The sequence below is a fragment of the Pteropus alecto genome, unplaced genomic scaffold, assembly GCF_000325575.1.
Source record: "Pteropus alecto unplaced genomic scaffold, ASM32557v1 scaffold72, whole genome shotgun sequence".
Classification (NCBI taxonomy): domain Eukaryota; kingdom Metazoa; phylum Chordata; class Mammalia; order Chiroptera; family Pteropodidae; genus Pteropus; species Pteropus alecto.
Genome location: NW_006436811.1, coordinates 19,643,674 through 19,657,940, shown reverse-complemented (window position 1 = coordinate 19,657,940; position 14,267 = coordinate 19,643,674). Strand labels below are relative to the sequence as shown.

Below are 14,267 nucleotides of genomic sequence, written 5' to 3'. Positions count from 1 at the left end.
TGGCAATATTCTCAAGTGTATCACTTAGAAACATCATCACCTTTGAAGCAATATAGAGAATGGCTTCCAATGAAGACAAACTAGAAAGAAGACCAATAGACTATCACAATATTCCAATAGAAAAATGATGTTTCTATTTGACCTGAAAGATATGCCATAATTTGGTACTCACATTCAGAGATAACTTTAGAAATAATTCCTGGCTCTGAAGTTAGCTTAGAGCACCTTGGTAGTTCCAAGGATCATCTGCAAGGAACAATTTTTATTTATGTTAGCTCAGGATCAAAAAGCAACCCTTCCAAATGAGAAGAAAAAGAGCATATGAAACTGAAGAAAACAGGTAAGATAATGAAGGGTCTGATATGACATGAAAGTCAAGACTATTAGGATACAGAGCAACGGAACTCTCTGTTTTCACTGTTGCCTTTGAACTCAAGCCCATGAACCCTGAAGACATTATTTCACAAAGAAACTCAGAATGATAGAATCATAAGGGTTTAATATAAGTATATGATTCATACTAATAAGTGTTCTTATAAGTGTTCTTATAAGTATGAATCACATACACTTATAAATTTCACTTTTCACATAATAAATTTAAAATTGTGATTCAAAATCATATTTTTTAAGAATCTAAAAGACGCAAAAGTTTTTTAAGTCTATTTGACTTTTTAACTGTTTTTCCCTCCTCCTAATTCTATTCCTTAAGGCTATCTATTGGCTATCTACCATTAATAGGATTTTGTATATTTTATTTTGGGGTATGTTCATACATAAATTGATATTTAAGTTCCTTTTTTTTCTCCTGTTGGGCCATACTTTGCTTTTACTCTCAACATGTTATGTCATTTTTTTCTTTTTTGGTTATATAGTTTCACCTCTCTTGATTTAATGCCCACATAATTATCTATAATTTATCATTTAATGGACATTAATATATATTTACATTGGCTACAAATATTCTGTGCAATGACTACGAATATATGTTTAAATTTACCCAATTAGTTGAAATACTTTCCTATAGAGTTGCTGCTAGGCAAAAGGTATACACAAAATTTACAGAATTCCCACTGAATGTAGAGACACTCTTCATCAGTCTCCTCTCTCAGTATTTGTGAGAGTACTCTACTTCCTACCATTACAGGAACATTAGCTATCAGTATTTTTAATCTTTGACAATGTGATATTCCTAAGAAATTGTTTTCCCTCTGTTAATGTTGAGCTCCGTCATCCTCACATATCCTTATTAGTCATTTATGTGATTTAAATTTCCTCTGTATGTTATTTCATTTCCCTTGAAATATTAGTGACTTTGTTACCAATTTATAAGAGCTCATTTGTGATTAAGGTCACTAACATTTTGGTTGCTAGATATTGCAGATGAAATGCTATAGGGTTTATTTTTTCCCCATTTATTTCACTACTATGTTTATTTTATTTTTGATTATACAGAATTTATATATTCAAATATAATCATGTTTTGTTTTGTTTTGTTTTTTTTTTAAAGAAAGGCATGGGAATCATGGAAGAATTTAACACAAGAAATAAAGATAATATTTGAGTTTTATTAGAAACTCAACTAGGACTCAATTGGGGATGAACTGTCAAGGACCAAGAGTAGATGTAGGCTGATTTAGTACTCTAGCCATGGACAGACACTAGATTAAAGCATGGTGGTGACACTGCTAGTAGGTTGGGAAATTATAGGGGCATTTGTGAAATAGAAGTCTAGAGAATTCCGTGATTGGCTGACTCGATGGAGTGGCTGGGGATTAAACTACTGTGTTATAATGGCGTATTATCAATTTAGTCATATTTCCAAACTGAAACCTAAAAATTTAACCACCACCAATATTCTTCATAAAAGGGGCGAGGAGAAAGGGAGGGAAAGAAATAACTAACAAAAGTATGATCACTGAATGTGAGTAGAGAAATCATCATTGATGTGAACATCTAAAAATGTTTATACATTAACTCCGGAACCGATTTATATTTCTATGCATTTTCATTATAAATCAAATTATCTCTAAATCTGTGGATTTAAATATTTAAAGTATATTAAGTTTTGTCATATGGGATGCTGAAAAGAAATAGATTGGTACTCTCAAGTCGTCTTATTTGATAAAAGTTTTATAAAGGGCAGGGTATAGGAAAACTGTAAGGGATACTGTGGTACTCCCTAACTAGTAACAGTGGAGAAGCTGTTACTACCTCTTAGGAGGCAGGAGGAGAAAGTAGTTACCAGAATCCAGAGAGGTGTGAAGTCACCTGACAGGAGGAGTGTGTGCTTAAGTTAAACAGACATTCATAGCCAGCTAGTACTGACTCCACAAAGTGAGACCTGGGAACCACCACACTCCACTTGCCTAGTCTTCTCCAGCCATTGCTCCCCACTGACTCCCAGAGACAAGAATGCTCACTGATATAGCCTAAAAACAGAGCAGAGGGGAGAGTCGATGTGAAGGAGCAGAGACTTGCCAGCACACTCCGCCTTTGTGCCCCTCATCTGGAAGAAAAGTTCACACCCTCAATACAAGGGACACAGAAAGACCCATCAGAGCAATGACATATAAGAACATAATAAAACACAGTAGAGAATTAACTCCCGTTTACCTCATGAAGTCAATCACATGTGGTAAACCTTATCCCTGCTTGTAGTTACTCTGCATTTTTCCATGCAAAGTACCTTCCCCTTTATCTTAACTGAATTAGTTTAAATTATATTATTTTGCAAAATACCAGTCTTCAGTTCTTAAATTACATAATATGAATGAACAAATCTGATTTTACAATAGACTTAAACTATAAATAATAAATCATTTATTAACTAAAATAAAGAATGAAAACATGGACTATGTTTCCAAGGGATTAATACTTTGAGGGCGAATGATGGGAGAAAAGTATGTGACAGTTTGGTATTTCATCAGCATAAAGGAAAAGGACTTCTATTATTATTTCTTTGCTCCCTGATAGAATATAAAAAATGTATCTAAGAAGAACATTTGTAATAGAATTAATCATGTAAAATTAATTATGTAATATTTGTAGAGAATACTACTGTTTACAAAGCTCGTTCACCATACCATGTGGTCCTTGAAAACCACTGATAGGGAAAAGGAAAGCCTGTATCACTATCAGTGTTAAGAAAGAAAAACATTTTCTGAGAGATTGAGTTCTTTGCTAAAGGTCACATAGCTAATATGCGATAGAGCCAAGACTAAGCTATTTCAAAACTATAAGTTCATTGTTATTCACTAAAATATGTGACCATAATATGGGACAAATCATAAGTGACAATGTCTGTCTTCCCTATTTACTTATCCCATGACATTTTAATGCTTTGTCATACCTATTATTTTTCCTCGTTTGGTATGTAAGATATTTCCAAAGATGAATAGAATATTAAACATTTAATATCCTAAAGCTTATTTGTGCCCTTGAATTTATAAAAGTAAAAAAGTAAAATTGTTTTGTTATGTAACTAAAGCTTTTAAGTACATAAACACAGATCCACATATCTTCATCTGACAAATAGTACCCTGAAGAACTCTTGGATTCCTCAGCTTTCTGACACTTTCAGATGTTATTCTTATTTCCTTTACCTTTTAAGTTGATAAAAAAAACTTTTTTAAAAATTACTTTTTTCCCCCAGAGTGAAATGTATCCCAAGCCTGGTGAGAACAGACTTAATCTCTTCATTTTATTGACCTACTTCAGTTTCAGTTCATTAAACACCAGCATTTTCAATGATCAAAAGAAAATGAACCAAATGTAAGTTGGTATAGCCTTCCTAAATAAGAGTTATTCAAAAAGCAAATAAATCTAAATATATATATATATATGTATATGCATACATATATGTGTGTATATATATAAAACAAGGACTTCCAGAGATAATTTTTACATTCCTTTGATCAACAAAGGCATAGTCTTGATGTGCTTTTTATCCACTCCCTTCTCAGTTCTTACCCTCTCCCAAAACAAATATTGAAGGAATCATCAACTAAAGTTCCTTGAAACTGTAAGACAAAGAAAAGCAAAAGGCTATGAGCTCCAAAAAAGTTATCTGCAAAGGTTATTTAGTTATATTTCCATATAGAATTATAAAAACTAAAAGGAATTTGGTTATAGCACAGGAGAGGAAAACTAATAATTCAAATATCCTAATAAGAGTAATAAGCAATTTAAATTATGAAACAAGGAATGTTTACTACTATTACATATGGCTTTATATGAAACACATTTAAGTTAATACCTGAACCATATCAAAATATGCATGTATCATTAGCACTGACTTAAACAATCCTTCTACTTAGGTAAAATTACCTAATACCTCTTGTAAGATACCCTAAGAAGTAACCAACCACACTTCATACTAAAAAAAAAAAAGTTTTTTCCCCTAACCTATCATTGAAGAGAGAGCCTACAGACTAAGTGAGTATGTGTAAAATTGGAATTGTTTTAAATACTTTAGAGACAGATTATACCTGCTTCGATATATCATGTTTTTGCTTTGGTAGCAACTATTTGCTTATTTCGAAAGGCTGTGGTCTCTCTGCTTGGTCTATATGGAGTCTGGACCCCAAGTCAGGATCCTCTAATAAACGATCTCCCCAGCTCAGGAATAATATGTACTTTACTCTTTATGTGGAATTAACAAGGGTGGGAAATGGAAAAACTAAACCACTTTCTAGTTCCTTACTATTAATTTCTTCATGGAAAGAAACTATTTTTCAAGAAAAACATTCACATAAAACACACACCAATCAATCCAGAGCCAAATGTAAATTATATTTGCTGACCTTTATTTTTCCCCATTCTCCTTATGATAGATCAATTAATGTTCCACAGCAGATCTACTGTCTACACTGTCTACATGATGATAAAAACTATGCAAATAATTCCAGTATTTAATTGTTAAGTAATCTTCCTTTCCTTGCAGGACATTTGAGGAAACGTTCTTCCAGACATTTATTTGGCAATTCATTTACTCCATTTCAAACGTATTAGGTAATACAGATAAAAATTCCTTTAAATTTACACTTAAAAGTGTTGTGTGACTTTATAGAATATGTGGCAAAGTTACACAAGAAAATATTGATTCCATTAAAACAATGTACTCGACAACACAAATGAGCCTAGATCAGAATATATTTTTAAAAACTTCAACTCCAGATTTCTCATTCTATTAATATTAAGCACAGAAAACATAATTAAACACAATAAATTGAACCTATTAGGTAACTATATATATAAAAGGTTAATTATACAAATCAAAACTTATTAATTTTGGCCTAATCACAGAACAAAGAGATAAATCATAGATCCCACTCTCAAGTAGCCTATAGTCTAGTAGAGGAAAGGAAATATATTTAAAATCAGTATTGCTGCTCTGAGTCCCTACCCTATATCAGAAATAACTAAGTAATCATCTATATGTGGTAAGTTTGAGGATTTCAAGGCTGATCAAGGAAAAGGCAGCACCTCAAGATGGCAGTGCTATACAATGGGCTTTACTTGGGTGGTGCTTCCACAGGTTGCATGAGAACTGATGTCCCTTACAGCAGGAGACCTTCCAGAGAGAACAGTGCAGGGCTACTACTCAGAAGAGAAAAAGTCACAAGGGAACTCCAAAAGAGAAGAGAACTATAGAGGGGGCTCTCGTGTCTAAGTGATATTAACTCAGCAGCAAGATGGGAAGTCTCTGAAACAGAGAGCTTCAAAGGGCAGTGGCAACTGAGGTCTTTTACAGCCCCAGAGTTTGTTTCATCCAGGACTAGCTGATGAAGGATGCAGTTTTGTGAGGTATACAATACAAGCAGACTCTAAATGACTATAAACATGCCTTCTTGAACATATTAAAGCAATTAGATATATAAAAATTTGAGTTTAGCACTGGTGGGCTTTAGGCTCTGACCTGCTATAAATAAGTAAAACATTTAGGGGCCAAAATTTAACCCATTTATATAACACCATAAAACATAAAAAAAAATCATTGTATATGCAAAGCAGAATCTTGGATGTTCAATACTCATGGACTGATGTCAACAAATACTTCAACTCTTATTCCAATGGACTGATGTCAACAAATACTTCAACTCTTATTCCATGTCAGGCACTCCTGGGCACCAGATATTCCATAATGAGCAAGGTATACAATAGGACTGGCTACATAATTTGCAGGGCCCAATGCAAAAAGAAAATGCAGGCTCCTTTGTTCAAACTTCAAGATGGTGACAAAAGAATGTTAAAACAAGCATGGGGCCCTTGTGAGTGTGGGGCCCTGTGTGACTGCACAGGTTACACGCTCATGAAAATGGCCCTGGTAGATATGTTCTCTATTCTCACCATATACACAATCTAGTGGTGAAAGGTCAACAGTAAAAAGAAAGAAAAACATGTCACCATGATAAGTGCGATGAAACAAGAGGGTTCTACAATACTCACTGGGAAAGAGCTCACTGAATCTTGAGAAATGCTTTTCAGAAGAGCTGACATTTAAGCTAAGACCTGAAGTTTACAAACTAGCCAGCTATATAATGTGTGTGTGAAGGAGCCATAGACTGGACAGTTTATGCCAATGGTTCCCTACCAGTTTGATTTTGTCTGGAGACATTTTTGGTTGTCACAACTGGGGAAAGGTAGATATTGCTACTAGCATTAGTGGTGAAGGTCATGGAGGCTTCTAAATATATTATAGTGCACAGGACAGCCACTATACCCACCCACCCCACACACACACACACACATGCACCCCAAAGAATTATCCAGCTCCAAAGGTTAATGGTGCTAACACTGAAAAATTCTAATACAGAATGAATGTACATCATGAGCAAAGCTGTGTATGTGGTAAGAGTTTAGTACATTTACCTTTGATGTCCTTAGCCATGTGATTTTGTAGTAGTGAATATGGAAACCTGCATTTCTGATAACAAAAGTGAATTCAATTTATGATACAGTAATTCAGTGAAATACTATACAGTCACTAAAAAAAGTGTTTAGAAGGATGTTTAATGTCCTGGGGAATACTGATACATTCATACTTGGTTATAAAGAAAAGTAAAGTGACTCTACATTCCTTCAAAAAATATTTATGTGCTTAGCAGAATATTGGCAAGGGTGTTGAAAAATAATACAAAGGGTTGGTGATGGTTATTTCTGGATGGTAAAGGTATTTTGCTTACTTTGTACTTTTCAGTGCTTTAAACTTTTAGGTGAATACATAATCTTCCATAAAAACATGGAAGTACAAAATCTTTCTATAAAAGCATATTATATATTCAACTTACATGGCAGCCATATATGAACCAGATATGGCTAATCAAAAGCTGTTCTATTTACTATGATTCATAGAAGAATAACTAATCATTTTACTGTGATTTGAGCAGTATCATTAGCAAAATTTGATATTTCTAACCCTGAAAAGTGGAAGAACTTAAAGCACAATTGATGTTGACTTTTCTTCTAGTTGAAGGTTAGGCTTTTATAAAAGAAAAGTAGATATGGAAAATGGCTATTCTATATTAAAATTAATTGTTATTGTTACTTGACCAAGTAGATCAGGTGTTTGATCTATTTCAACAAGGCATATGACTGGAGTTTCTCATGACTCCATTTTAACAAAATAAGTTTGTGGTTTCTTGAAGAGTTATACCAGAAGGCCATTAATTTATAAATCATGTCTGTTTAGGTGAGACATCTGTTTGTTGGAATGGTACTCTTCGTCTTACACCAGTTAACAGTTCTAAAAAACATTATAGACTTAGAAGGTATTCTTATCAAATGTGGAAAGTAAATTACACACACACAAACAAGAGAAAAATCCATATTCCAGAAAATCTTTTTTTTTTTTTTTTTTTTTTTATGCCTACAGCACCTAATATTCCGATGTGGTCTCCCATCCAAATAATAAGCAGGGCCCGACCCTCCTTAGCTTCCGAGATCAGATGAGATCGGGTTTGTTAAGGGTGGCATGGCCGTAGGCCAGAAAATCTTGAAAAGCTGGAAACGTGGTTGGGAGGAGAGTAGGATAATTATAAAATGCTATTCTTAAGTTCCCCAAATTAAGCTCCTCATAACACAAACTATACAAATACAGGATGTTGGACACTTGGCAAAAATAAATTCTGGAATAATGGGAGGACAGGATCACACACAACCTTTACCAATGAGGGAATAGAGTGTAATTAGTACAAGACAGGCCCCTAATGGACAATCATATTCCATGTCCTTAAAGTAGAAAATCATACTCACTTCCCTACCATTAAGCTTTACTAAAAGGCCTGGATAAAAATGAAACCCATGATTCTCTTAGACATCAAAGCACGTACTGGGCTTTCTAGAGGAGAAAGTAACAAACTGCCCTGACACTGAAATTAGGCCTTGATGTTTACAACTCAACACAGAGAACATGCAAAGAATAGGAAAACAATGATGAGACAAAGCTACTTGAGACCTGTGGTACAGCAAGGTAGCCACAAGGACCCTCTACAAATCACAATCCACTTCTTTTGACCAACAAGAGTGATTACTGCTTCTTCATTAACAACTACTCATATCTTAATCTTCGTAAAGCCTAGATAAATTACAAAGACGCCCAATTTCTGAACTGCCCTGTTTTATTAAACCCTCCTTGTAATCACTCAGCACAAGCCCAAATCCTATAAAAAGCCCCTCTCAATTGCCTCTTACCAAGACACCCACAGTTCCTATGGTGTACAATCTCTCTTGCTGCAGCAAGCAAAATGAACTTAATTTGTTTGACAATAGGTGTGTTTCTGGTGGTTCTTGGATAGTGGGCTTCAATACAAGGCAATCCTGATAATAATCTGCCCCAATGTCAGACCATAAGTCCCTTTTATAGCTTTGGAAATTCGAACACCATAACTATGCCACTCAATCAACAAAAGGGGTTAGTTCGTGAGAAATAAGAGTCTCAACCTAAGGTTACAGTCAAGGAGTGACTATGGCCACCAGCCATCTAACTGTGTGAATTCCTAACCCAACCAATATACACTACTTCACCTCCCTGAATACAGACAGCAGAATGGTGGTGGTGGTGGTGGCGGCGGCAGTGGAGGCAGTAGCTCTGGCTGCCTATAGTCTCGTTTCTTTCTTAGAGTTTCCATTAGTTCATGAAAAGAAACAAAATGTTGACCACAACCTAATAAATGCCATTTCCAATAGGAATGCATTTCCCAATTTTAGAAACAATCAGTTGTGACTTGGGGAAAAAAACTAGTTGTTATAAAAGCATCTACTAATATACAGAGATCTAAAACCAAAATTTAACCCTTAAAGGCCAAGTCCAGTTAAAATCAAGACACTAAATAAAAATTGTAATGACAACAACTCATTTTTGAGTACTTACTATGTGCGTGGATTTGTGCTATTTTACATACATACATTACTTCATTTCATCGATGCAGCAACCCTTTAAGAACTAATATTCCCATATTACTGATGAGAAAACAAAGGTTCAAAGATAACTGATTAACCTGGGTCATAGAGCTACAGGTGACAGAACCAGGTTTTGAAACCCAAATGTCTATGATTCCAAACTCCAATGTTACCAGGTAGAGTATTTCTCTTGAGTGTGAGAATGAAATAACACTGTCTTTGAAGTAATTATAAGATTTGATTACAATGAAAGCAGTTAAAAATTAAAATTATAGAGCACTACTTAAACTATCCTATAGTCAAGATTTCATTTTGCCACATTAAGTTTATTTTTATTATCCTATTTGTAGCCAAAAGCTACCAAGAAAATGGTGTACACACTTTCACAAACTACTCTCTGTATCAACGAATATCCACATTTTCAAAATCAGTTGGTATATAAATTATCTGAATGTAGTCTTAGACTTTTTTATAAGCCTTTTCTTTCTGAATGATCGTCTTTAAAATAGGAAATAATACATGTGTGAACAATGCACATGTGAAGAGAATTTCAATGGGAAAGCACTATCCCTCCACCCCAATAAATAAAATAAAAATAAAAGGACTTTTAAGACACTTTGACTAACAGTCCTTTTCTGAATAAAATAAACGAGAGCAAAGGGCACCTTGACTACTACTTAGGAAATAAAATCAGAACACAGGGAAATCTGTAATTCTAATCACATTTACACCTTCTCTCCTTTTTCACATTTCTCATCCAAACATCCTTAGGAGCTCAATAGGCTTAAAAGAATTGGAGCAGGGTAGAGAACAAAGGTGAGGGGAATCTGAGAAACAGTTTAAATGGCCCTTCTCAACATTTTAATAATTTCAAATTGGGTAAGATGGTTTTCAGAAGATGCAAAAGCCACAAATATAGGAAGAAACTGTAAAAAGTTATTATATCTGCTTAGATTTTTTAAAAAGCATTTTGGTTAAGCATCCCAGAAATAAACCACTTGTGGACAAGAAATGCAAGAGAGCACTAAAAATACTTTCAAGGAAACAAGTATGAAATTTAAATGTATTAGCTTTAGTCAGTGAAGGCCTATGTGCTAAATAAGTATATTTGTTACAAAGAATATTAATATTTGTATTCTTATATGGAAATGACTACTTATATATTGAAATTGAGGGTAATTTTAGAAAATAAGACAGTCAACTACTATATCTAATCAAGCTAAATGTTACAGATCATACATAAATACAAAAATAAAGAGAAGCATTTATGTAGCATATGGTATGTGTGGTTTACTCAATTTGAGAATGAGAATATTTTAGTTCCTTTTATTGCGTGACTCTAATTCAGAATAATACTTTCATATGACTTTTTCTTAATGCAAATATCAAAGGAAGGTAGCACTCCTTTCCACCAGCACCACTGATGTCCCTAAAAGCGTAACCCTGCACAGGCCCGTTACAGGTGCTACTGTGATTCCTCCATCACCTTAAGCCAAAGATCAAGAAAGGCACTAGCAACGGGGAAACATGTCACAATGTCTTAGAAGAGAAGGTGCTTGTCATCCTGGCTCTTTTTATGTGCCATGAGTATTAAATGCAAATAAGTACAACCATTTTCTTCTCTACAAGTCAGAGCTTCAGTTTCCCCCTTATATCCTGGTAAAATGTTATGTCAGTGACTAATACTCCGTAAAGTTCCTCTTCAAAAGAGATGAGGTTCTAGAAATGTAACACCTTCCAGTCAATGTGTTGCATCCAAGCAGGTACCAGAAATACTGAGACATGAAAGGCGAGTAAAATCAAGGCCTTGCTGGGGAACTGTCAACATTCACTGAACATAGCCAAAATTATATGGGAGGCAAAATTTAATAATGCAGGTGAGGATTTCACAGCTCAATGCCCTCATAGCACCCCCTTCCCAACATACACACCCTGATAAGTGAGGTTTTATTAGCTACCAATAAGTGAGATTCAGTTGTTAATAAAAAGAATACACTGAAATATGAAAACAGGTTAGAAGGGAGTGATGTTTGAGGACAGAAGAATTGCCATAAACTAAGAATATGAACTATGTCGTTTCATATAGTACAGAAAAAGCACCTAGTACCAAAATGATAGTCAAAAAAAAAATATTTTGTTTGTTTAAAAGACTGGTCACATAAACTAAAATAGATTCAGTGTTCTGAGATGCCCAGATTTTCCTTGGAGGACTCCAGAACTGAGTCCACAACCAGTAAAAGCAAAATAGCTACTTCATAGTGCTAAAAGAAAGTCTCCTCACTCAGGCAAAGGACGGATTTTAAACCCAAGCATCCTTCACAAGTTCTTTGTTCAACCAAAACGTTCACAGCATTCTTCTGTGTTGCCTTCATAGTTAGGATATGTTGTCCCGGAAAGATCTTAGCTCGGACACCTGCTATTGTGCTTGACAATTAAGACCCATGCTTTCGGACCTAATTTAAACAAAAATTCCACCAGCTGAAGGAAATTTGCACGGTGGGGGCGGAGAGCAGGATAATAGGGCAGGCAAAGGCGCTTAGAGAAACCAGAAATCTACCCTGACCACGCTCACTATATTCTTTCCCCTTCAATTTCTAGTATATCTCATCCGTGTTCAGTGGCTCCCCAATACGTTCCGTTTGATCGCCTGTTGCCATCAAACCTTTCAGGAGTTGAAACTACACGATGGTTTATAAAGACACCCTGGACAGTTTGGGTTCCAGCAAAGAAGACTTGATGTCAGGGCTCCAAGACGCGACTAGGAGTCACGCCAGTGTGGAAGGGTGGGTGTACGGGGTCCGAGTCCTAATTACAGAGGAAACAGGCTGCCTTATCAGCGTCCCACTCTCCAGCAAGGAGCGTAACCGAGGTTTGTGATTTTATGATCAAACTTGGAACGACCGACCCAACTCCGTCCACTCACTATACGAGAGAGCAACAAACGGGTCCCTACGCAGGGCACTGGTGAAATTCACACTCGCAACAGAAGCGCAGTCAGTCTGCTTTACATGCCTCTTCCAATGTATCAGCCGAGACTAAGCGGAGCCGGGGTGGGAAGCAAATGCCCAGAGCTCAATTTAGCAGCTGACTACTCCCATAGTCAGGGATTCCCGGAGCTGCGCTCGGGACGTTCACACCCAGCTTTCCCCAGAGGGCTTCCTGGGATTCACCTTGAGCGGCTGGAGGGCCTGAGAGATCATCTTCCCACTAAAGGCCACCCCGAGAGCGTAGGGAGGGCAAGGTCGGTGCTCAGAACGCCCTGGCCCCGACCCTGACTCCGACCCCGCGTCCAGACGCACTGTACTACACTGGCCAGCAGCGCCTTACCTGCCCTCGGCGAATCCGGCAGCCCCTTGACTGCTCCCGCCAGGCGCCACTGGAAAAGTTTCCGAACTTCTTCGCAGCTCTGCACGCCTTCGCTTCGAGTAGACCCAACGATAACCAGAAGGAGGAGACAACGCCAGCCCACGCGCCAGGTCCGTGCGTCCATCATCTGTGTCCTGGTCACCCCTTTCTCCGTCGTGGAGCCCACTCTCCCCGCGCGCCCTCCGCGCAGGCTCTGGAAAAGGCTCGGCAGTCGAACCTCCCAAGAGACGCAGTCACACGGCGGGCGTTCCGGGACAGCTCTGGGACACAGGCTGCACCTGCGAGCACTTAGCTTTCTCTCGAAGAGCCCCGAGGTTGAGACACCAGAGTTCTAGCTCAGAGCGCCGCTGGGTCTCCCTCTCCTGCGGGAGCGAGCTGGCGCTGCTCGGAAAAGGAATACGTCTGGAGCTGCACAGAGCCCACAAGCATCCGGCTCCGGCCACCGCCACGGTCGCCACCGGCGGAGCTTGAAGCCGCCAACCTGAGATGCGCCGAGCCGCCGCGCTCCGCGGGCAAGCCCCGCCCCGCGCTCAGGCCCCGCCCCTGCACTCCACGCCCGGCGCGCTGGCCGGGCCGCACCAGCCCAGCAGCTGGAACGCCAGGCCCACGCTGGAGAAACATCAGAGCGACACTGCCTGGAGCAAAGAAATAAATAAAACGAAACCCAAATCTCGCTCTCCCATCCCTTTTAGGGAACAACAGCTTGATAGAAAGAAGAGCGAATGTATGAAAAGGCTCAGAGAAGACAAGAGATGAGAAACCCCAACTAGAACTAAGATGAAATATCTCCCTATAAATCAACGTCCTCAAAACATGGAAATTTGTATAGAAATTTCATGTAATGAGATCTGGGCACAATATAAAAGACAAAAACTGTCTTTTTGACAATTGAGAGGCTTAATAGCACTTACCAGGTTTTAAAAGAATGCGTGAGAAGTTAATTTTTAATGCTTTGTGTTACTGCTTCAAAACATATTTCTGTAACTTTAACTATGATTTTCTGAAAGAATTAGAAGTCATAAGAATTATATTCAAACCTTATCACATTATTATCACAGTAAAGTCCAGTTTATTCTCTTATCACCCTTTAGCATCATATTTTACTTCAGCATTTTGTATCTGTAAGGGTCCACTTCCAGAATTTCTTTAACGTATTTCTCAAAGAACTACTGAGATAAGAGTGCTCAGAGAGTTTTTCGCAAAGATAAAAAAATGAAGACTAAGCGATTTTTAAATGTCAGGAATTTTGTCAATTTACAATTTACAAAAGGAATGCATTAGAAACTATGAAACAAAGGGCCACGTGCATTTTCTTTTTCTTTTTAACTTTTTTTCTTTTCAATTTAGGAAACATTGGTTAATAACATCATATAAGTTCCAAGTATATAAAATTATAATTCAATATCTGTATACACTATAGCTTGTTCTCTACCAAAAGTCTAGTTTGCATACTTAACCATACATTTGACCTCCTTTACCCATTTTGCCCTTCTCCCACCCCA

The 14,267-nt window shown here is 37.2% G+C and overlaps 1 protein-coding gene and 1 pseudogene across 1 annotated transcript in view; both read right to left on the bottom strand.

The window, feature by feature from the left end:
* GPC5 (glypican 5) overlaps positions 1-12,939 on the bottom strand; it is a 1,125,293-nt gene extending 1,112,354 nt beyond the window's left edge. The window contains exon 1 of the mRNA XM_006913808.1: positions 12,727-12,939. Coding sequence (XP_006913870.1) covers positions 12,727-12,892 — 166 coding nt within the window. The 5' untranslated portion in view covers positions 12,893-12,939. The remainder of the gene's footprint in view (positions 1-12,726) is intronic.
* Positions 7,865-7,984, bottom strand: LOC112481410 (annotated as a pseudogene).
* Positions 12,940-14,267: the final 1,328 nt, after the last annotated feature.